The sequence below is a fragment of the Molossus molossus genome, unplaced genomic scaffold (assembly GCF_014108415.1).
Source record: "Molossus molossus isolate mMolMol1 unplaced genomic scaffold, mMolMol1.p scaffold_m16_p_12, whole genome shotgun sequence".
Lineage (NCBI taxonomy): Eukaryota > Metazoa > Chordata > Mammalia > Chiroptera > Molossidae > Molossus > Molossus molossus.
This window is the reverse complement of record NW_023425347.1, coordinates 4,535,092-4,557,816: the sequence shown is the minus strand read 5'-3', so window position 1 is coordinate 4,557,816 and position 22,725 is coordinate 4,535,092. Positions and strand designations below refer to the sequence as shown.

The 22,725-nt window shown below is 37.9% G+C and overlaps 1 protein-coding gene across 17 annotated transcripts in view; it reads left to right on the top strand.

Moving 5' to 3' along the window:
* The window catches only part of EXOC2 (exocyst complex component 2), a 206,102-nt gene that overhangs the window by 144,444 nt on the left and 38,933 nt on the right, over positions 1-22,725 (top strand). For all 17 annotated transcript variants that reach the window (XM_036257415.1, XM_036257413.1, XM_036257405.1 and 14 more), the window contains 8 exons: positions 4,253-4,318; positions 4,486-4,643; positions 5,017-5,138; positions 6,086-6,147; positions 12,877-12,957; positions 13,417-13,476; positions 14,096-14,157; positions 19,304-19,370. In XM_036257415.1, the coding sequence (XP_036113308.1) occupies positions 4,253-4,318; positions 4,486-4,643; positions 5,017-5,138; positions 6,086-6,147; positions 12,877-12,957; positions 13,417-13,476; positions 14,096-14,157; positions 19,304-19,370 (678 nt within the window). The remainder of the gene's footprint in view (positions 1-4,252; positions 4,319-4,485; positions 4,644-5,016; positions 5,139-6,085; positions 6,148-12,876; positions 12,958-13,416; positions 13,477-14,095; positions 14,158-19,303; positions 19,371-22,725) is intronic.

Here is a 22,725-nt window from a genome sequence, read left to right as displayed (position 1 = left end):
AATTAAACCATCACAAAGCCCTTAATATAGATTTCCTAGTACAGGATGCCAATGTTGTTCTGTGCCTCCTGACACTGAAGTAGGTGCTGGGCACCTCAGCCACATCTGAATTCCACACCTGAAACAGTCCTCCCAACCTCCAACATTCACACAAAATTTTTAAACCTCTTCTCCCTTTTGTTGACGTGTTAAATCTCTAGGAGAAGCATGGAGTCTGTTGGACATTTCTGGAGCACGTCATGGGATTATGCCCCACAGATCTTCAAAGGGTCCGTCTGTCATGTGGAGACTCAGGACTTCAGTTATTTAAAAAAGTCCTTTTAATTAACCTGGTAGTATTCAGAGCCATTGTGTTCTACTCCAGGAGGTTCTGACGGACCCTAACCCTTGGTGATACTTTATTCACAAATATTTATTGAATGCCCTGAAGAGCCTCTGTGTGCCAGGTACTGAAACATGCACATACACACACACAGACATGTACACATATAATACACACACACAGATTTTAATATACTTGCATACAATATAAGTAAAATAGTGACCATGGTAAACATGACTTCTCCACTCCATCCTAAATTTTGATAACAGCTGTAATAGATAGATACAAATAGAGTCTTAACATAAAGAATATTGGTGGTGGGATAGAGGTCAGTAAGGTCTCTATGTGGAGGTGATATTAAAACTGAAACTTGAAGGAGACAGCCACCCAAAGGATCAGGGGAAGAGGACACTAGGCAGAGAGAACAGCACACACAAACCTGAGGAAAAGAGCTTGGCAGAAGGACAGTCATGGCATCCAGAGCATCCTGGGCAGTGGGTGAGTAGATCCAGAGAAGTGAGAGCTGAGGCAGAGGAGCAGGCAGGGTGAAGGGTTTGTATTCTAAGTTCTGTGGGAAACCATGGAAAAGTTCTAAGTGTTAGAATTCCTGGCCAGATTTTTCAGTTTTAAAAAGATTACTCTGGTGCCTTGTTCAAGAATGAGTTGGCAAGGAACAAAAGTCAAGCGGGGGATGCTCTTGAGGCCGTCCAGCCAGGAGACGGTAGTTGGATTAAGATTTTTCGGTAGAGTTGGGGAGAAAATGATAGATTTTATTTGTATTTTGGAAGTAGTGTTGACCTGACTTACTGATAGATCAGATCGGATGAGGATGATGAGGACAGGGATCCATATAACTCTCAGAGGCTCCCAACTGAGTAGGTATGCCATTTTCATAGTCAGACTTGAGAAAGAACATACTCGAAGGAAAATATCAGTTTTTAATTTTAATGTGTTGCATTTGAAATTCCTGTGATTTTTTTTCAAGAAGAAATATCAAGTAGGCAGTCTGAAATTCAAATAGTCAGAGGAAAGAGTTGGACTGTATATATAAACTTGAAAGTGTGATATATGATTTATAATAAGTATCTATTTGGTCTTTGTCCTGGCACTGAGCTCCTGAAACCCTTGGAATTTCTGAAGTGAGGAATAACAAAGGTGTCTTTTGTGATATTAATAAGGTGGCTTAGGTCCCCACCTGAGGATGGGGGATGGTTCTTTAGAACACCAACCATGTGACTAGAGGGCTGGAACTTTCAGTCCCACTCCCAGACCTCCTAAATAGCTGGTGACTGAGCTTAGCCAGCACTGGCCAGTGATTTTACAGAACTTCCATAAAAACCCAAATGGAAAAGGTTCAGACAGCTTCAGGGTTGGTGAACATGTGGAGATTCCTGGAGAGTGGCCTGCTCAGAGGGTGTGGAAGCTCCGTATCCTTTCCCACGCCCTGCCCAATGCATCATTTCATCTGTCTGTTCCTGAGCTATATTCTTTTATAATAAACCAGTTATCTAATGAGTATCACGTTTCTCTGAGTTCTGTGAGCCATTCTAGCAAAGTAATTGAAACCGAGGAGGGGTTCATAGGAACCTCCAGTCTGCATCTAGTCAGTCAGAAAGACAGGTGACAGCCTGGGCTTGTGATTGGCATTTGAAGTGTATGTGTGTTTGGAGGGGATAGTCTTGTAGGACTGAACCATTAACTGTGGAATTTGACTTCAGGTTGTGTCAAAATTGAGTTAAATTATGGACACCCTGCTGAGGTCTGGAGAAGTATTTGTTGGTGTGGGGAACCCCTCAAATCCCCCTCACACATACACGTTGGAACTGGGTGCAGAGCCCAAAATAGGAAGAAGGCATTGGATAGAAATGATATTTGAAGCTGTGAGAATAAATTGTTGAGAGAGCATAAAGAAAGCAGAGTAAGTGCTTAAGACAGAGACCTGATAAAAACTCAACCTTTAGAGTATAGCGCTTTATCAGCCCAGTGAGCAGGGCCACGTGCCTGCTTTTTGACACCTAGGGCACTCTGTCACCAAGTATTATTTTGAATCAGAGCATCACACTGACAGAAACAGAAAGTAGGCTAACAGACACCAGGGCCATTTGGACTTACCTGAGTGGTTGGACTTAGATGGAAGTCACTCTTGAATCTCTCCTTTCTCACGGAAACACCCGGTGGGTGCAGTCACTTCTGCTTCAGACGCCTGTGCCTCAGCCATCCCCTGGCCCCTTGTTCACCTCCTCTAGTCTGGTTCAGTGCGGCACTCATGCTCTTAACTCTGTCCCTCCTGTCACTTCTCACTGTAGCTGTAAAGCACTTCAGTTTGTCTTAAAGATAAAGGGACAGAAACATCAATTTCTAAGTTAAATCGCAGTGTACAAAGAATTTTGAGTGTTGTTTGCCAATAACCTTAGGAATTTGCTTATTTAATTATCGTTGAGGTAAATTTTGAGTTTAGATTTTTTCAAAAACTAAAGTTCAATTATTTCAAAGCAAAAGTACTTCTACAAAGAAAAAATGATAAAAATTGCAAACTTTAATAGAAAAGTTTAAATTCAGTGTAAATTAGAGCCTGAAGAGTTGTGTGTCTGTGTGTATGTTGACCAGGTATGTCTGATGCTTTTGTTGAAAACATTCACAATCCTTTCTTTTTGCATTCACATCAATAATGTTCGTTATATAAACCAACTCTATACACTGTGTTTCTAGCTTATACATAAAATGTATTAGCATTACTTATGTTTTAAAATTAACTTCAAGTCCAGCTGGTGTAGCTCAGTGATTGAGTGTCGACCCACGCACCAAGAGGTCGCCGGTTCGATTCCAGGTCAGGACACATGCCCAGGTTGTGGGCCAGATCCCCAGTGGAGGACATGCAGGAGGCAGCCAGTCGATGTTCTCTCTCATTGATGTTTCTGTCTCTCTCTCCCTCTCGCTTCCTCTCTCTTTAAAATCAATAAATGAAAAAAAGTCTCTTGGAAGAAAAATTAACTTCAAGTCAATATCATAATTATTTGTAATCCAATTATTCTTAATGTGAAAGTTCTCTTGACTTGTCTTTAACCACTAATACATGAATACTTTAACTTTAGAGGATAGCTTTTGCATTATGTTAATAAAATACCAGAATTTTTTTTTTTTTACACTGTACCATTTTGTTACTACTTCTTTATTTGGAAAGTTTCCTAAACTTGCCTTTCTAAGGCACTTTATATAATAATATTTAGTTCTTAGAAAATTTGGTAATAAAAAGTTAACTGAAATTCAATTGAATAGATTTCTCTTTAATCAATGCAATATGGTCATCTACATATTACTTTAAGACGAGAAATATCAGAGGAAATCATGGCTATCAGTAAACAGATAAAAAATTAATTTTAGAATTCTGTAATATATTCTTCAGGTAGACTGTAAAACCTCTGAAGAACAATGATTTTTAAGTTTTAAAAATAAAATGCCAGATATAATGCTTATATTCATAAATATTTGTCAAAGGAATGGAATGGATGTCCTGAGATTACTAGACATTAATCCAGAGTGCTCTTTCTTTTATTTTCATCCTAGTCAGTGAGAAATGATGTTGAGAATGCTATCATGGGTATAATACTTTTAGGTTTAACCATATAAAATTTTTGATGAAAATGACACATGAAATTTTTCTACGAAAAAAGATAGTCTCAATGAATACTTTGGCTCATTTATGGGAATTGTACATAATGTTTTAGGAAGATGAACAACTTCTTGTTGTAATAAGAAAGGTTTTCTGATTAGTATCCTATAATCAGAAATTTAGATTATTTCTTACACATATATTCTTTTTAAACAAGTTACAACCGTATTTCATGCATTTTTATATACAATCCTCAAGCATTTCTTATTTTTGTAAATTATTTCTAAAGATAAATGTTTGTTTGTTTTTTAATTTTTAAGACTGCTGAGAAGTCAGGCCAGATTGAAAGATCAAAGAATGTCAGGCAAAGACAAAATGATTTTAAGGTAAGTTAAGGTTAAGTATTTAATCTTTTTCACAGGGTAGGGTTTTCTCAATCATAGTAGAAGAGTTTATTTATGTTCAAGATATTCATCATCACTCAAGCAGAATTCTTCATTTGATTTAATCAAGTTAGTGACTTTTAATGCAGTTTACGTATTTATTATTGTAGAAAATGATTCAGGAAGTAATGCACTGTCTCGTGAAGCTGGTCCGTGGAGCGCTGCTCCCACTCAGCGTCCCAGAGGGGGGAGTGAAGCAGTATGGAGGCTGGGACGTGAAGTCTGAGCTCTCTGGACAGTGGCTCACTCATGTCATCCAGACCATAAGGTAAATATGGACACATTTTCCTGAAAGGGGTAGATTTTTTTTGTCTGTTAAAAAAAATAAATACTCAGGATGGGATATAATTTTTAATACAGTCTGAAGAATTTTACTTTCTGTCCTTCTGCCTCCACTGTTTCCCATGTGTTTTCTAGCAGGTCTCATGTTTGATGAGAATGTAATACTAGATATGCATCTTTATTGTGTAATTTAGCGTTACTGTTATATTATAATCCCTCTTATGATCATACTTTTACCTTCTTTTCAACATACTATTGCTTCTCGGCTCCATAATGAATCATTCTAGGATGGCCAGGATGATGAGAGGGACTGCTTATGCTTGCATCGCTCACTTTTCTTCCGTTGTGGGATTTCACAGGCTTACTTATGAATCGCTGACTGCACTTGAAATTCCTAATGACATGTTACAGACTATCCAGGATCTCATTTTGGACCTCCGAGTACGTTGTGTGATGGTCACGTTGCAGCACACGGCAGAAGGTATATTAAGAAAAATTGATGACATTTACTGGACAATGATTATCTGAATATGCCACCTCTTTCTAGCTTCCAAGTCCTTGAAAACAAGAAATTATTTTTATGGAAATCTGAATATCTGTAGCTGCTCAATAGGATTTTTTCAAAAGGAATTTGTTAAAAACTTGAGCTACCAGACTGTACAGAAATAAAGATGGATATACTTGAAAAATATTTAAGTTATAAAAACATCCTTTTGGCAAGTTTTAAGTAAAAACAATAGAAAAGACTATCTTTACAAAGCTGCCCTTTGGGTATTAAATACTTTCAAAAACAAACGACATTGTTATAAATGACATAAACTATTACTATCATCAGGACTATCATTATTACTGTCTGTCAGTAGGAAGTTCATATCTGTACAGAATTGATGACTAATACACTGTAACCCGAAAGGGAATGGAATCAGGTGAAAAACTGAACAGTATCTTCTTAATTCATCACTTCCTCCTGTCAGGAATCTGAAACAGACCACAATGCTAAAGGTTTGAACAGGTCACATTCCTTTAGCCGAGTGAGAAACAGACTGCCGTTCAGAAGTGTACAGGATTAAAACAGAATCTAAATTGTTCATTAGAAGTTTTAGGGGAAAAATATTGTATAGTATTTTGTACATATTTAATATTACCAAGAGTGCTGAATAAATAATACATTGTCTAAAGTTATTATTAAATCTAGCCTCACATTCTCCAAAATGGACTAAGTAGTCAAAAATGATTACAAAAATCTAGTGAACAAGACACATTTGAATCCTTGAGTCTACCAAAATTATATTCTGTACCTAATTTCACCAATTTTTTACAACTCTATGAAAAACAATTAAAAACCATAACCTATAGATTTTTATCTCTAGAAAGTTCAGTGAGATAACTATAATAAAAAGTACTTGTATGTATTTATTCTCCTTACAGAAATAAAGAGGTTAGCTGAAAAGGAAGACTGGATTGTTGATAATGAAGGACTGACTTCTCTAGTAAGTTTAAATTATTTTAAATGATTAATCATTAATGTATGTTATATACACTAATTTATTTGTTATATTAATAATTAATTTATTATTCATTTTATTATTAATGTCCTCTCTGTATTGTAACTCTAAATGGTTTCTGGAAATAGAAAAACAAGTCTCTCAACTTTTTCTTCTTAGAATAATTTTTGCTGGATACTAACCACATATATTTAAAAGTTAATAAAAATGGATTTTTTAGAATAATCTTTTTCATTGTATCACTATTTTGTTTGCATTGTATTTTTAATAAATTACGCTGAATCCTAAGTTACCCAGCAACTTAAATTTTTCAGAAAAGTGGGATAGAAAAAAACGCTATTGGTGGCTTCTAAGCCAAAACCAAATGAACAAACAACAGCAGACTTTTCCAGATGCATACACAGGTCAGGTCACCATGATCTCTTCATTCAAAACATTCATCTTTTCAGATGGGACTTTTAGGTTTTCAAAATACCTTTAAAAAGTAGTTTTCATCATTTATCGTGTTGTACATCTGTGGCATGAACCAGTTTCTGCCTAGTTAGTAAGTCTTATAAGGAAACTGGATTAAATTAGTTTTGATTTACCAAATTTATAAAATGGTGGCTAGGTCAGTTTTTTTCCTCCCTATTATCACCATTTTTTCCACAAAGTTATTACAATGTCATTGATTGTATTTCCTGTGCTGTACATTATATCCTCATGACTCATGTGTGAGTCAGTCAGGTTGTTGAAAAATAATAATTTCGTGTAATATTTCTTTCTTGAATTTCTGCACTTCTTATTGACAGTCTTCCTTTGGGAATTGAGGAATTTTTGACAAGTTGAAATTTTTCCTTCTATTCCTCCAAAGGTCAGGGTTTCTTTTTAAGTTAATATAACTGTATACAGCCCTGGCCGGTTTCACTCAGCAGTAAGCGCATCGGCCTGCAGTCCAGAGAGACCCAGGTTCAGTTCCTGCTGAGGGCACGTACCTCGGTTGCAGTTTGGCCCTGGTTGGGTTGTGTGGGTGGCAGCCACTCAATGTATCCCTTTCACGTCGATGTTTCTTTCTCTCTCTCTCTGCCTCCCACTCTATCTGAACAAAATATCGAAAGGTGTCCTCAGGTGAGGGAAAAAAAAATATATATATATAACTGTGTACAGTAGACCATCCTTCTTTTATATGTAATGATGTGGTTTAGAACAGCAATGCTCAGTTCCAAATTTTTGTAAATTAAATCATGCTTGAAATTAGGAGAATTTAATGTTTTAAATAATTCCGTTGTAATTATATGTTAAAGGAATTATTTTTTTATAAAAAATCTGTTTTGATTCATTTGGTTTATTCTATTTTTCATAATGATTTGTATTTAAATACAAACTACCCTATAACTAATTCTGTCACACTAAAGAGAAGGAGGTATGGGCAGACCCTGCACCGTCTAATATGGCAGCCACTTGAAACATGGTTCATATAAAATACACATCAGATTTGAAAAACTCAGTACCAAAAGAAAGAATGTAAAATAATCTCAACTTTATATTTATTACATGTTGAAATAATATTTTGATATATTTTATTACATAAATTATATTAAAATCAAGGGTTTTTTTTTTTTAGTTTTCTGTGGTTACTGGAAAATCTAAAATTGTATGCATGGATTGTGTTTGTGGATCAAATTCTACTTCTGCCTGACAGTACTGCTGTAGCAGGCGGGGGCTGCACTGGATTTAGCCTCAGTCTGGTTCAGTCCTGAGTTCTGTTACATCATAGCCATGCAGTCTTAAAGAAGCAACTTAGCCATGGCCAGTTTGGCTCAGCGGTTAGAGTGTTGGCCTGTGGGTCTCAGGTTTGATTTCTGGTCAAGGGCACGTACCTGGGTTGCAGGTTCGATTCCCAGCCCTGGTTGGGGTCATTTGGGAGACAACATATGGTTGTTTCTCTCACATCAAAGTTTCTGTCTCTCTCTCTCCCCCCACCCCCCTTCCCTTCTACTCTGTCTAAAAATCAATGAAAAAATATCCTCAGGTGAGGATTAACAAAAAAAACAAAGAAACAAACAAACAAAAAAAGAAGCCACTTCTGTACTAATTAAAGAAGCAGCAGAACACTTTTTCACAGTGTTGCTAGTTAAGATTAAAGCACTGAACTATAAAGCTTTGTGCACATAGCTTTATTTATTTTTATTTATTAAACTAATACCTGTAATACCAGGGCTACTCCAATAGTATCTCTTAAGTTTATGTTATATGCCTTGGTATTTTCAAAGCTCTTTCATATAACCCTATCCCACTTAATTATCACAGCAAGCCTGGAAGACAGGCCAAAAAAGGATCGTTGGACCATCATACACTGAAAAACTTACTGCAGATGAAATAAGCCAGGGCAGATTAGACAAGTTACTTTGATGCTTGGTTTTTAATTTGTGTTTCAGATAAGTTTTGTGAAAATGAAAAAAAATACACATATTTACTTTGAGAAAATAGAGTATCTATTTTCATTTTTAAAAGTTTTTATAAATACAACAAAACTTAACAATAAAACAGGTATTGCCTTGCCCGGCTGGTGTGGTCTGTGGATTCAGCGTCATCCCATGGACTGAGAGGTTCCAGTTTGATTCCGGGTCAGGGCACAGGCCTGGGTTGCGAGCTCGATCCCCGGTGGGGGGCATTTCTCTCTCACATCGATGTTTCTATCTCTCTCTAAAAAATGAATAAAAACATTTTTTTAAAAAAGGCAGGTATTGCCTTTAGGTCCTTCCTCAGGTTAGTGTTTTTTACACACACAGCCCAGAAGTGCTTACCTGGCAGCTGCCACACCTGGGGTCCCAGTGCAAGCTTACCTACAGCTGCCACACCTGGGGCCCAGTGCGGCCTTACCTACAGCTGCCACACCTGGGGCCCAGTGCAAGCTTACCTACAGCTGCCACACCTGGGGCCCAGTGCAAGCTTACCTACAGCTGCCACACCTAGGGCCCAGTGCAAGCTTACCAGCTGCCACACCTGAGGCCCAGTGCAAGCTTACCTACAGCTGCCACACCTGGGGCCCAGTGCGTGCTTACCTACAGCTGCCACACCTGGGGCCCAGTGCGTGCTTACCTACAGCTGCCACACCTGGGGCCCAGTGCGTGCTTACCTACAGCTGCCACACCTGGGGCCCAGTGCGTGCTTACCTACAACTGCCACACCTGGGGTCGCAGTGCGAGCTTACCTACAGCTGCCACATGTAAGGCTGAGTAGATAAACTTTGAAAATGCTTTGAAATGGTTACTATAAAAATTGTTTGTAGCCAATTTATATTTTAACTATAATTGTAAGAAACTGTAACCTCTATAACTAACTTCATGTTTGCGCTCTCACACAAGCCAGAAAACTAAACCCACCACACCCTGTAGATGAATGACCCACGGGAAGTTCCACTTGTGGTGTCAGCCAACCCTCTTCTAGTCAGATGTTGCAGAAACAAACATGCCAACATGATAGATTTGATAAAGCTGAGCACGGTTTTAACTATTAAGCATGGACCTCACTTAAGAGATAAAGTGAATCAGTGCTTAGAATACAAGTCTAGGTTCCAGTTTTGAGTATTTTTAACTTAACTAAAACTCTTAGGCTTTGAACAGTGACTTAAATCACCTACCTCTCGTTTATATTTTGTTGACATTTCTATAGTAGCAATCCTGTTTGTTTGAAATGAGGTTACGTTTTTCTTTTCCTGTGACTGGGATAGGAAGACATTTCTTTGTCATGTTAAAGAAATGAACATTAAGCTTTGCCTCTATGACTATTCTTTCGGCTGCAGTATTATCTTCAATTTGAACTCCATGTCAGGGCTCTGAAGTAGCTAGTTTGAAAGCATCCTGTTTTCTTCTCATGTTGAAAATATTTTCTGCCTTTTAAAAATTTGGATAATTCTGAGAATTTTCTTCTTTCAAAAGAACTGGAATGATTTGTGGTAATTCCTTTTGGTCAGCTAAATTGGTGATTGATTAACTGACAATATGCAGAGATAGCATTATTTCCTTTTAGAAGAAAGAAATAACAGATGTTTAGACTATGACTATCATTTGCTTCCAGTTTAACTGAAACTACTCATTGGGCTCTTTGGTATTCTCTACCCATTTATTGTATTACTATGGATATAAACAAAACTGAGAAACCTAGTCAGGTTTTAATACAGGAAATCTCAATAACATTTAACTTCCTCCACAGTTGAATTTTGGCTTTCATTTTATTAGTATCTTAATATCTTATACTTTTATTCCTGTTGAGTCAGGTACATGGGATGGATAAGATCAGGTATCTAACAAACATTTTGACTCCTTAAATACTCTCTGTGCAGCTGGTATTTCATCCTATAAGCCTCCCCCCCACCCCCACCTTTTGGGAGGTAATTCTTTTAAGTATTTTATGTGGTGCCCTCTGGTGGCTTCAAAGTGCAGTATTAAAATGGCATTAAAGTTGAGGCACTATTTTAGCTTTCATTAAGTCTGGGTTCCTTTTTATAAAAAAATAAGCTTGTCTTTTTTTCCCCCTTGTATATAGGTGTCTCTTCTTTTTCCCCAACTCTTAAAAATTGAAATAAGTACAAGTTTGGCTCAGCACTTGGAACGTGAACCCGCAGACCAAGAGTCGCAGGTTTGATTCCAGTCAGGAGCATGAACCTCAGTTGCGGTTCGTCCACAGTCTTGGTTGGTGTCCCTCTCATATTGATGTTTCTCTCTCCTTCCCTCCCTCCCACTCTATCTGAAGATAAGTGGAAAAATAGCCTCGGGTGAGGATTAAAAAAAAATGAAATATGCGTTGAGGAGATGTTCTGACTGCAGATTTTTACAGTTGGAAAAATTTAGTTTAATTTTGAGCCTTGCACAGTTCTACGCCCCTGGATGAAACCCAGATCCTTAGCTTCATCTCGTGACTGCCAAGCTCATGCTCAGAGGTTGTGACACACTGTGGCCCCTCAGTCCCTAGGTCCTGTTCACCCTGGGTGTGGTCTAGGCACATGCCACCCTCCTCCCCGAGCTCACGTCCCTCCTTCCCTTTTCCTTTGAGGGTTGATTCCTCTTGTTCTTCAAGTCTCAGCTGAAATGTTCTCACTGTCTCAGAGGGACCTTTTCAAACTATCCTATTTAGAACAGATTGTCCTCCATCTCTATTTTTCTCTGAGATCCACTTATTTTCTTCATGACAATAAGTTTGGGATTGCACTTACTTTATCTCTGTACTTTTTATATTTTATTAGTAAAAAGTAAGAGTTTTGTTGAGCCTTAGTTTTATGGTTACTGTCAGCCTAGAACATACAATTAATGAGAAGTCGCTCTTACTCATGTATTCCTATCACCTAGAGAATGCCTGGCACAAAGTAAAACGTTAAATACAGTTAGAAGCTAAGATGTTAGGCTTCATTCAAATTTCTCTTGAATGCCATTTGTTGCACATTTTTCAAATTCCATTTGCTGATTTAATGTATGTAGAAAATGACTGTAATGACTTTTTTTTTTAAATCCTCACCCAAGGACATTTCTCCATTTTTTGTTCAGATAGAATGGAAGGAAGAGAGAGAGAGAAACATCGATGTATAAGGGACACATCGAGTGGCTGCCACCCACACAACCAACCAGGGCCGGGGACAAACTGCAACCGAAGTACGCGCCCTTAGCGGGAACCGAACCCGGATCTCTCTGGATCACAGGCCGATGCTCTAACCGTTGAGCCAAACCGGCCAGGGCTGTAATGACTGTTAAAGTTACAGATCTTGGGTCTCTTCAGGATCGTTATCAACATTAAATTTTCTTTTTTTTTTAATCCTCACCCGAGGATATTTTTCCATTTTTTGTACAGATAGAGTGGGAGGGAGAGAGAGGAAGGGAGAGAGAGAGAGAAACATCGACGTGAAGGGACACATCGAGTGGCTGTCACCCACACGACCAACCAGGGCCGGGGACAAACTGCAACTGAAGTACGTGCCCCTAGCGGGAACCGAACCCGGGTCTCTCCGGACCGCAGGCCGACGCTCTAACCGCTGAGCCAAACCGGCCAGGGCCAACATTAAATTTTCTTGAGCAGTACCAGAGATGTGGAATATCTAAGAGATCGAGCTCATGCAGACCGTACCCTGCAAGCAGGGTTTAAAATTATTGTATCCATTTTTTATTGTGTCATTTGCCTCTCAGAAGAGTAGAATTTTTAAGAAAAAATTTTAGTTATACATGACTTCTGTTCTTATTGAATTCGATGGACTTTAGAATTTCAAGATTCACTTGTTTTTAAATATCAAGTGCAAAACATGGCAAAGCTAAATCCTGGTGACTAGATTATTGTCGTTTTTTTATGTCTGTTCCTTTCCATAAAATATGAAAAATTGAGAGTTTTTGGCCATATTCACTTCTTTTTTTTTTTTTTTCTCCTATCCTCACCCGAAGACATTTTTTGCATTTATCTTCAGATAGAGCGGGAAGGAGAGAGGGAGGAAGAGAGAGAGAGAGAAACATCGATGTGAGAGAGACATATCGACTGGCTGCCACCCACACAATCCCATGGGGACGGGGACAAACTGCAACCGAGGTACGTGCCCTTAGCAGGAACCGAACCCAGAACTGTCTAGTCCGTGGGCCGATGCTCTAACCGCTGAGCCAAACCGGCCAGGGCCATATTCACTTCTTTTTAATGTCTTAATAACCAATGCTTGTTTTTAATTTTAAGATACACGTTTTGTTTTGTTTTCTCCTTTAGCCATATCAGTTTGAACAGTGCATTGTACATTCTCTGCAATCACTTAAAGGAGTTCTAGACTGCAAGCCTGGAGAAGCCAGTGTGAGTTTTCTGTTCTATTTCACCTCTGTTTCAGACTCACAGTTGTAAATTTCCAAGTCGTTTTAGCACAGGAGCTTTCCCCTCTGACAGCCTGTTATTTTATTTCATTTAAATAGATAGGCTCTTCATTTCTTGATTCCGAGAGGGGTTGATGGAAGTTAACAATGTGAATGTAAGTGTTGTAGGTATACTACTTGCATTGTTAACACTTTCCATACAGAGAAAACAAGTGACAGGTGTTAAAGAGCTCCATGTCACTGTCTTCTCAGGGCGGAACCACTGTGGGTAGGAACACTCACGGGCTGTAGTCCTGGTCTTCATTCATGGCCCCTTTCAGAGTAAGGTCATACATACTAGAAGCAATTTTCCATGTGTTAACTTTTTATATTGCACTTCATAAATGAAAGTTTTGTTTTCTTAGTGAAGTCCAAAAATTTTCACCAAAATTCATCCTTATAGGTCTTTCAACAACCGAAAACACAGGAGGAGGTTTGCCAACTAAGCATCAATATCATGCAGGTAATTAAAAACACATACCCTGAGCCTGAAATAATGTAAATTATTTGTCAACCCTCTCTTATTTAGAATGTATGTATAACATATATTATATTAAATATTTTTTCATTGGTATATAATACCAAGTAAGGTAACAAAGTTCAAGGTAAAATTTCAGTTTGTTTTAATAATACCCCAATATTTCATTTATGTTATGCTCCCCTGTTTTGTTTTCTTGTGGGACTTTATATATAATTTTGTTAGAGCTCAGAGGAAATGGCATGCTAGTTGTTTGCACTGTGTCCAGAGTGTGCAGTTCTTTGATTGGGACCAGTGTTTTGTGGGCACATAAACAAAGTTGAGCATGTGAGTGAATGAACGAGTAAAAGGAACTTGCACTAAAATATGTGCAAGTTCAATATTTGTATCAAAATATAGATGCTTTTTACTTTTTGTTACTTGTGCAACATACACTGGTGGATATATAATGTATAATCTATGGGAGATGTAGACATACATTCTTACATACATACCTCATAAAGACATGTATTTGTTTTTTTATTTACATAAAATTATTTTTAATGTTCAAATAGATTAGAATCTAACAGTTTATGTCATTGAAACTTCTTATGTTTTGACTTAGATTTTTATATATTGTCTGGAACAATTGAGCACCAAGCCTGATGCAGATGTAGATACTACACAGTAAGTAAAACTGAAATGAATCTCATTCATGCATTTAGGAGCATTAAAAATACAGACTGATGTTACATATTTGGTCTTATATCCTAAGACATTCAATTAGGGAGATAAGTTGTTATATTTTTCTATATTTGATGTATATTCTTTACATAATTTCTTTATCTTCTGAACTCATCTTAGCAAACTGAACACATGATTAGCTCAGTAATTATCCAAATGAAGTTTTATAAATAAAGTAGAAAATTAAAATATATATAACTCTTACTTGTTAACTCATACAATTTTGGTGTAGAGAGTTTCACTAACACTATTGTGAAAGACTGATTATGTTAATCGAATTAATTTGGGTCCGGCTTAGTTACTTGGGCTGCAGAGGACAAATCTTGATATTTACAAATTCATGTGATAATTCTTTTATTTTTAAATATTTTTCAGAATGCTCTATAGGATTTTTTTTATAGACATCAGTTTAGCAATTTATTCTTTTTTTTTTTTAGCTCATCTTTATTGTTGAATGTATTACAGATGTCCCCCTTTTTTTGCCCCATTGACCCCCTCCTCCCCAATCTCGCTCCCTCCAACCTTCCCCACACTATTGTCAGTGTCCATTGTTTATGCATATATGCATAGAAGTTCTTTGGTTTATCTCATTCCGCCCTCCCTCCCCCCCTTCCCTTTGATGTTCAACAGTCTCACAACCAATTTGTACGTCTTAATTCCTTCATCTTTTTCACCCAGCCCCCATCCATCTGGCAAGCAACAAAAAGTTCTCTGTGTCTATGAGTCTGTTTCTGTTCTGTTTGCTCATTTTGTTGGTAGATTTGATTGTTGATAGATATGTATTAATTGCCATTTTATTGTTCATATTTTTGTTGTTCTCCTTCAGCATTTTATATTATACTGGTTTGGTGGTGATGAACTCCTTTAGCTTTTTCTTATCTGGGGAACTCATGATATGTCCATTGATTCTAAATGATAGTTTTGCAGGATAGAATAGTCTTGGTTGTAGGATGTTGCTTTTCATCACCTTGAATATCTCTTGCCACTCCTTTCTGGCCTGCAAAGTTTCTTTTGAGAAATCAGCTGACAGTCTATGGGAGCTTCTTTGTAGGTAATGAACTGCTTTTCTCTTGCTGCTTTTAAGATTCTCTCTTTATATTTCACCTTTGGCATTTTGATGATGATGTGTCTTGGTGTGGTCTTCTTTGGGTTCATCTTGTTTGGGACTCTCTGCTTCCTGGACTTGTATGTCTGTTTTCTTCACCAAGTTAGGGAATTTTTCTGTTGTTATTGCTTCAAATACGTTTTCAATTCCTTGTTCTTTCTCTTCTCCTTCTGGCTTCCCTATGATGCGAATGTTGGCACGCTTGAAGTTGTCCCAGAGGCTCCTTATACTATCCTCATTTTTTTGGATTCTTTTTTCTTTTTGCTGTTCTGATTGGGTGTTTTTTGCTTCCTTATATTCCAAATTGATGGTTTTCTTCTTGGCTTTACCTACTCTACTATTGATTCCGGTAAATTATTATTTTAGTTAGTACATCCTTCATTTCTGACTGGTCCTTTTTTTATGTTGTTGATGGTCTCACTAAGTTCCTTGGAGGTCTCCTTAAGTTCCTTGAATGTCTCACCAAGTTCCTTGAGCAACTTTATAACCTGTGTTTTGAACTCTGCATCTGATTGATCGTTTATCTCCATTTTGTTAAATTCTTTTCCTTCATTTGGGACATGTTTCTTTGTCTCTTCATTTTGGCTGCTTCCCTGTGGTTGTTTCTATGTATTAGGTAGAGTTGCTATATCTCCTAAGCTTCATAGGGTGGCATGTTTTTGTAGGTGTCCTGTAGGATCCAGTGGCACAACCTCCCTGATCACCCCAGCCGGGCCCTCACGGCACACCCCTAGTGTGGACTGTATATGCTTCTGTTATAATTGAGTCTTGATTGCTGTTGGCACATCAATGGGAGGGATTTACTCAGGCTGATCAGCTGTAAGGACTGGCTGTGCCCACTGACCACTGGCCTCTGACTACTTTGGAAGATCAGCTAAGTAGGGCCCACCACACAGAGCAAGATTTACTTCATCAGGGCTCTGGTACCCACTGGGTCCATTCATTGAATGTGTCACTTGTGGAGGTGGTTGGGTGGTGGTGTTTCGATGTGGTCTGAAACTGTCTACTGAGTGTGCTGTCTCTAGGGCCAGGTCAGCCATCGCCTGTGTTCTATCCCGGGCCACCCAGCACAAGCTACAAAGTGATCTGATGATGGCTGCTTCTTGTGCTGGGCTTGGAGTTGCCCAGAAAAAGCCAAGTTGTGAACCAAGGCTGGCTGCTTCTAGTGCCAGGCCTGGGGCCACTTAATGAGAGGTATGGGGCTCGCTGAGACCAGATGCTGCTTGTTTGAGAGAATTTAGGAAAATCTAAAGCAGGATTCAAGACAGGCCAATCCTGTGGTAAAGCCACTGGAAATAGCTTGGGTGGGCTCGAAAGTTGGGTTGGGCAGGGCCTCAGGGAGTCATCAGGGTGGGGCAAATAGTGTGAGCCAGGTTCCTGGAGTCCCAGATATGGTGGCCGTCTGCTGCCCCAGGGTAGGGCTCACCAAAGGAACATCAGCCTCTGCCAGCACGTTTTTCCAGGAGAAAGCTGCCTCTCCAGCCCTTGTCCTGAGGCCACAGTTCTTCCCTGTATGTCTCTGGTGCCCCTCAAGCTGCCTCCCCTCTGAGCTTGGATGGAGCAAGTCCAAGTAAGTCTGTGCGTGAGCCCTTTAAGAGGAACGACCTGGGGCTTCAGCAGCTGCAGCCTCCCTCAGCCTCAGTTCCTGCTGGTTTTACAGCCAGAAGTTATGGGGACATCTATTCCCAGCACTGGGGCCCTGAGCTGGACGCCTGGGACAGGGACCCCCTCACTCCTCAGGGAGGACCTTCACAGTTGAGGTGTCCCTCCTGATTTTTATCTGCCATATGTGGGTATGGGACCAGCCGGTCCACACCTCCACTCCTCCTAACAGTCTTCATGTGGCTTCTTCTTTAATTTCATAGTTGTAGGACTTCCATTCAGCTCAATTTTCGGTGGTTCTGAATGATGGTTGTGCTGTAGTTTAGTTGTAATTTTGATGTGGTTGTGGGAGGAGGCTATACCGCATTTACCTACACGCTATCCTGACCAGAAGTCGCTACAGAATTTTTTTTAAATGTAGTTTTTCTGAATGACATTGGCATGTATAATTTTTGTGCACCTACGATATATGCTCTGACATACGTAATACTGAAATAAATGAAAAATTTTTAATAATAATTGTGAGTTGTTTCCTATTTGTCTATTTCCTTGGTTTTTGCCTCAGTATAGAAAACTATCACTTCTCTGATACCTAATAAGTATTTAATTCTTCTGTTTTTTAAAAAAATTAGATTTTGTATGTTTAACACATAAACCCACCAGGAAATTGTATTACTAATCAGTTCCCTGAAACTATTGATTAAATGTTTTCTTCGTATTGTTTTGTTACAATTTTTGTTTCATACAGTACTTAATTCTAATATATAGTGCAGTGTATTTCTGAACTTTTATATTGTTTCATTTATTCATCTATATTTTCGATCAGTTTGTGTTACTTTAAGTATAGTTTATTTTTTAATATTTTTCCGATTATTTTTTATTGCTTCTCTATTTTAAAATATTGTTTGATAATTTTATCCAAAAGTCTTTTTTTTTATCCTCACTCGAGGACATTTTTCCATTTTTTGTTCAGATAGAGTGGGAAGGGGAGAGAGAGAGAGAGAGAGAAACATTGACGTGAAAGGGACACATCGAGTAGCTGCCTCCCACACGACCCAGCCAGGGCTGGGGACAAACTGCAACTGAGGTACATGCCCTTAGCGGGGCCTCTCTGGACCGCAGGCCAACACTCTAACCGCTGAGCCAAGCCGGCCAGGCTAAAAGTCTTTCTTATGAATTCTAAATCAGTTGGTTAGATTTAAAGAAAAGAATTCCTACTAAGGTGTTTATTATGATTTTGTTGTATCTTTAAATTAATCAGTGGATTTATGATATTTCCTTCTGTATAATTTTGTATGTCTGTTTACTTGTGAGCAATTAACTACTTTTCTAACTTAACTCACTTGTAAATGGTCAACTATGAAGGTTAGCTTGAAAAAGCCTCGTGGAGATTCTGATAGTCACAACAATTTCAATTATGTAAGTCTGTACCTAGAAATTAAATTATTTGGTATTTTCTCCCTTGTTGATTTGTTTTTTAAATTTAATTAAGTCATTGGGAAGACCAAAACCACATTTCAATGGCTCATGTTAATAGATAGTTTATAATGTCTATTTTGAGCTATTGTTAAATATTAGAAGCTTATATAAAGTTACTTGATCTTTGATCGAAAGATTAATTTTTTTAAATGAAAGTATAGTTGATACACAATGTTATATTAGTTTCAGGTGTAGAACATAGTGATTCAGTGTTTATAGCCTTATGAAGTGATTACCATGATAATTCTAATAATCATCTGTTTAATACAAAGTTATATTGTTTACTATATTCCCTTAGCTGTCCATTACATCCCTGTGCCTTATTAGTTGTATAACTACAAGTTTGTACCTCTGGATCCCCTTCACCTTTATCACTCTTTCCCTAGCCGACCTTCCCTCTGACACCTATCAGTTCGTTCTCTGTATTTGTAAGTCTGATTTTGTTTGTTTATATGTTTATTCAATTTGCTTTTTACGTTCCACATGTAAATAAAATCATATGGTATTTGTCTTTCTCTGGCTTACTTCATTTACATAATACCTAGGTCTATACATGTTGTTGTAAATGGCAAGATTTCACTTTTATATGGCCGAGTAATACTTGTGTGTGTGTGTGTGTGTGTGTATAATATATATATATATGTCCTTCAACAAACATTGTATTAGCATTTTTTTCTTTTTATTGATTTTAGAGAGAGTATAAGGGAGAGGGAGAGAGAGAGAGAAACATGGATGAGAGAGAACATCGACTGGCCGCCTCCTGCATGCCCCCCACTTGGAGATCAGAACCGGTGAGTTCTTGGTGCATTGGTCGACACTCAACCACTGAGCCATACTGGCTGGATGCATTTTTTATTTTAAGGCTTTGATTGTAACTTTTCTCTTTCTTTCTTTTATATTCAGCCTTTCTGTTGATGTTTCTTCTCCTGATTTGTTTGGAAGTATTCATGAAGACTTCAGTTTGACTTCTGTAAGTAAGGTGATAAATACTTAAGATGATAAAAAGGGAGTAAAATATGTCATTTTAAAACTATGTAATGACTATTTCATAAATCTATCTAAATTATCTACTATATTAGTGCTATAGCATACTACTCTGTACTTTGGAGTTGTGTTTTATTTTGTGAAAAGTTTACTGAAATATAATTTTATATATATTCTGTACTTAAAATCTCTTTAGCTGAAGTTATAACTTAACTATTTCCACTTACTCTCTGTATCATGCAGATTCTTGAGTGTGAACTAGGTGTCTAGTAGTTCCCTGATGCCTGAAATTTGGAGAGGCGACAGAGGGCAGACACCTGTTCCTTTCCCATGTTTCCTCTTTCACCAGAGAAGCTCTGCTTTTCTCTCTTTTTTCATTTTCTAAACTCCATAATAGCATTTTATTTTAATACAGAGTTCCATGGCAAAACCAAAACCAAAACCTGGGGGGGGGGGGGGCGCGTGCCTGTGTATATGTATTTTATCACATATATAAATTTAGCTGTTGAAATCTAAACTCCAGCTATATAAAAAAATAACCCTCTCTAGTTTGTCATAAATTTGAAGGATGTGTGTGTGTGTGTATGTGTCACTCAACTAAGAAAATATGACTTAAATTTTCGGCCTGTATCATTTCCACAATTATTATATTTATAAATAGGAATTCCTTAATAAAAGATTTGGGTTTTTTTTTTTTAAAGATTGGGTTTTTAAAAAAAATTTTTTATTAAAAAATTTTAATGTTGACATGATTGCAGATGTCCCCCTCCCCCCCTCTTGCCCACCTCCGCCCACTCCCACTTCCTACTACCTTAGTCTTCACCGAACTATTGTCCATGTCCATAGAATATACATATATGTTCTTTAGCTAATCCCTTCACCTTGTTTATTCAGTCACCCCACCCCTCTTCCCTCGGGTACTAGCCAGTCTGTTCCATGTGCCCATGTTTCCAGTTCCATTTTGTTTATCAGATTATTTTGTTCATTGGATTCTATATATAATTGAGATCATATGTTACTTGTCTTTCTCTGACTGGTTTATTTTGCTTAGCATAGTAATCTCCAGGTCCATCCATGCTGTCACAAATGGTAAAAGTTCCTTCCTTTTTCCAGCCGTGTAGTATTCCATTGTGTAAATATACCACAGCTTTTCTATCCACTCATCCACTGATGGGCACTTGGGCTATTTCCAGATATTGGCTATTTAAATAATACTGCTATAATCATAAGGGTGCATATATTCTTTCTGATTGGTGTTTTGGGATTCTTAGGATGTATTCCCAGAAATGGGATCGCTGGGTCAAAGGTCAGGTCTATTTTTAATTTTTTGAGGAAGTTCCATACTGTTTTCCACAGTGGCTGCACTAGTCTGCATTTCCATATTAGGAAAAGTATAGTTTTTCAAAGTAATTTTTAATAACATCTATTCTAGATTTAATTACTTGTATGGCTAGGTAGATAATGGTACCATTCACAGAGAGAATTCAGGAAGAAAATAGATTCTAAAGAAAGATTAAAAATTTGTTTTGGGACCAGATGTATTAAATAAATGACATTTAGTTAGAGATAGTTTGTGGGAGATTAGATATATTTATTTGGACCCCAGGAGAAAAATATAGATAGAGATTTATGAATCAGCAATATATGGCTTGGGAGTGGATAACAATATTGGGGAAAATACTAGTAGCATGAGAAGAGAGTCAAATATATAAAAATAAAATTGGGGTACCATATTTAAGGGATGGCTAGAAGCAGAGAACCTTGAAGTTTTCTTGAAGGAATAATCAAAGAAAGGAAATCCAGATAGAGTAATAATGTTCCTGAGACAGATGGAAAAGACCATTTAAACAAAGGAATATTTAACAATAGACAGATGAGGTTCAGATTCAATCAGATGAAAACTAGAGCCTCGTGACCTTGGCAATTAGGAGGCTGTGTGTGACAGTGGGAGAATCACATCGTTAGACTGCCAAGGGGCCACCTGCAGGGTCTTGAGAGAATAGGAGCTGAGGAAGTTGTTCTGGAGAGTTTACAATGTTCTTTCCATTGGGAACTTAGAAAGAGGGCCAGAGGGGGCCACGAGCTGGAGGGAAAATCCTCCTAAATTGAGAGAGACCTTGCCAGTCATTTTCTTTTCTTTTAGAACAAGCCTAATTTCTACATGATAACTTTTCCCATGTTTGAAAACAGCTGCTGTGTGTGCTTGGGATCTTTCCTTCTCCTAACACTAAATCATGTAGATGCCTCCCAGTTCACAGGCTGTAGTCACTTGATGTGGTAGTTCTCCTCTAAGTCTACTTTGGTCCTTCTTCAAGGGTGGACACAGGACTCCAATGTGACCTTGACTACGGGGAAGCAGCCAGACCACACATTAGGGTACATCTCTCTGTTGACTTACATTGAGCTTACTGTCAACCAAAACCCCGTTTCATACTTGCTTTTGCTACTCACAAGACTTTATTTCTTCCATTTTGCTCTCCAAAAAGTATTTATTTGGTACCAGATTTATTTCCTAATTTTTTCTTCTTCTGTAATACCTTCTTAGATTTGGCCCAGATCGCCCTGGCCAGTTTGGCTCAGCGGTTAGAGCGTCGGCCTTCGGTCCAGAGATTTGGCCCAGATTATTGAAATCTTCTTAAGGTCTTGTTATTTACCAGGGGCAGTTATGATAGAAAGAGGTCTAGGTTTGAAGTCACAAGACACTGGTTTGTCCTGGTCTTCTTCTTACTAATTGAATAGCCTTGGACTATCACTGAGGTTGTCCAGTTTTCTTCTGAACAAAGTTGGGATGGTCATGCCTATATCTCAGAGTTTCGGTGAGGAATAACTGAAATAATACATGAGGTTATAGTCCATAGTTTGCAAGTGCTACCTTTCATAGGTTGCATTGTTATTTTCAAGCATATATACTCATCTAAGTTGTTAATAAGCTTTTGATTATTTGATTTTGTTAATAAGAATTTGATTATTTGATTGTGTTATTCAATTGTTCTTCCACTTATGTTTCTTCTGATTGGTTAGATTTGAGGGGGGAAACCAGTTATTAAGGGTAAGACTTTAAATCACTCAAATAGTTTTTCCATTTTAGGGGAAGAATCATTTTTCTTCCACTAAAGAGAATTAATAGGGGTCAGAAGATATAGCAGGCTCAGGTGGACTCCTAGATAAGGCTGATATTTGGAGGGAAGACTCGAAGAATAAGGCAATTAAGAATTGATTTTATAACTAGGAGTCCAGATGAGAATTTCGAGGATTACAGCATGTTTAGAGTGGCTGGTGAGACATTATGTTTACTTATTTCATGTGCTTTATTTACAAAGACCACAAAAGGGTAACACCAG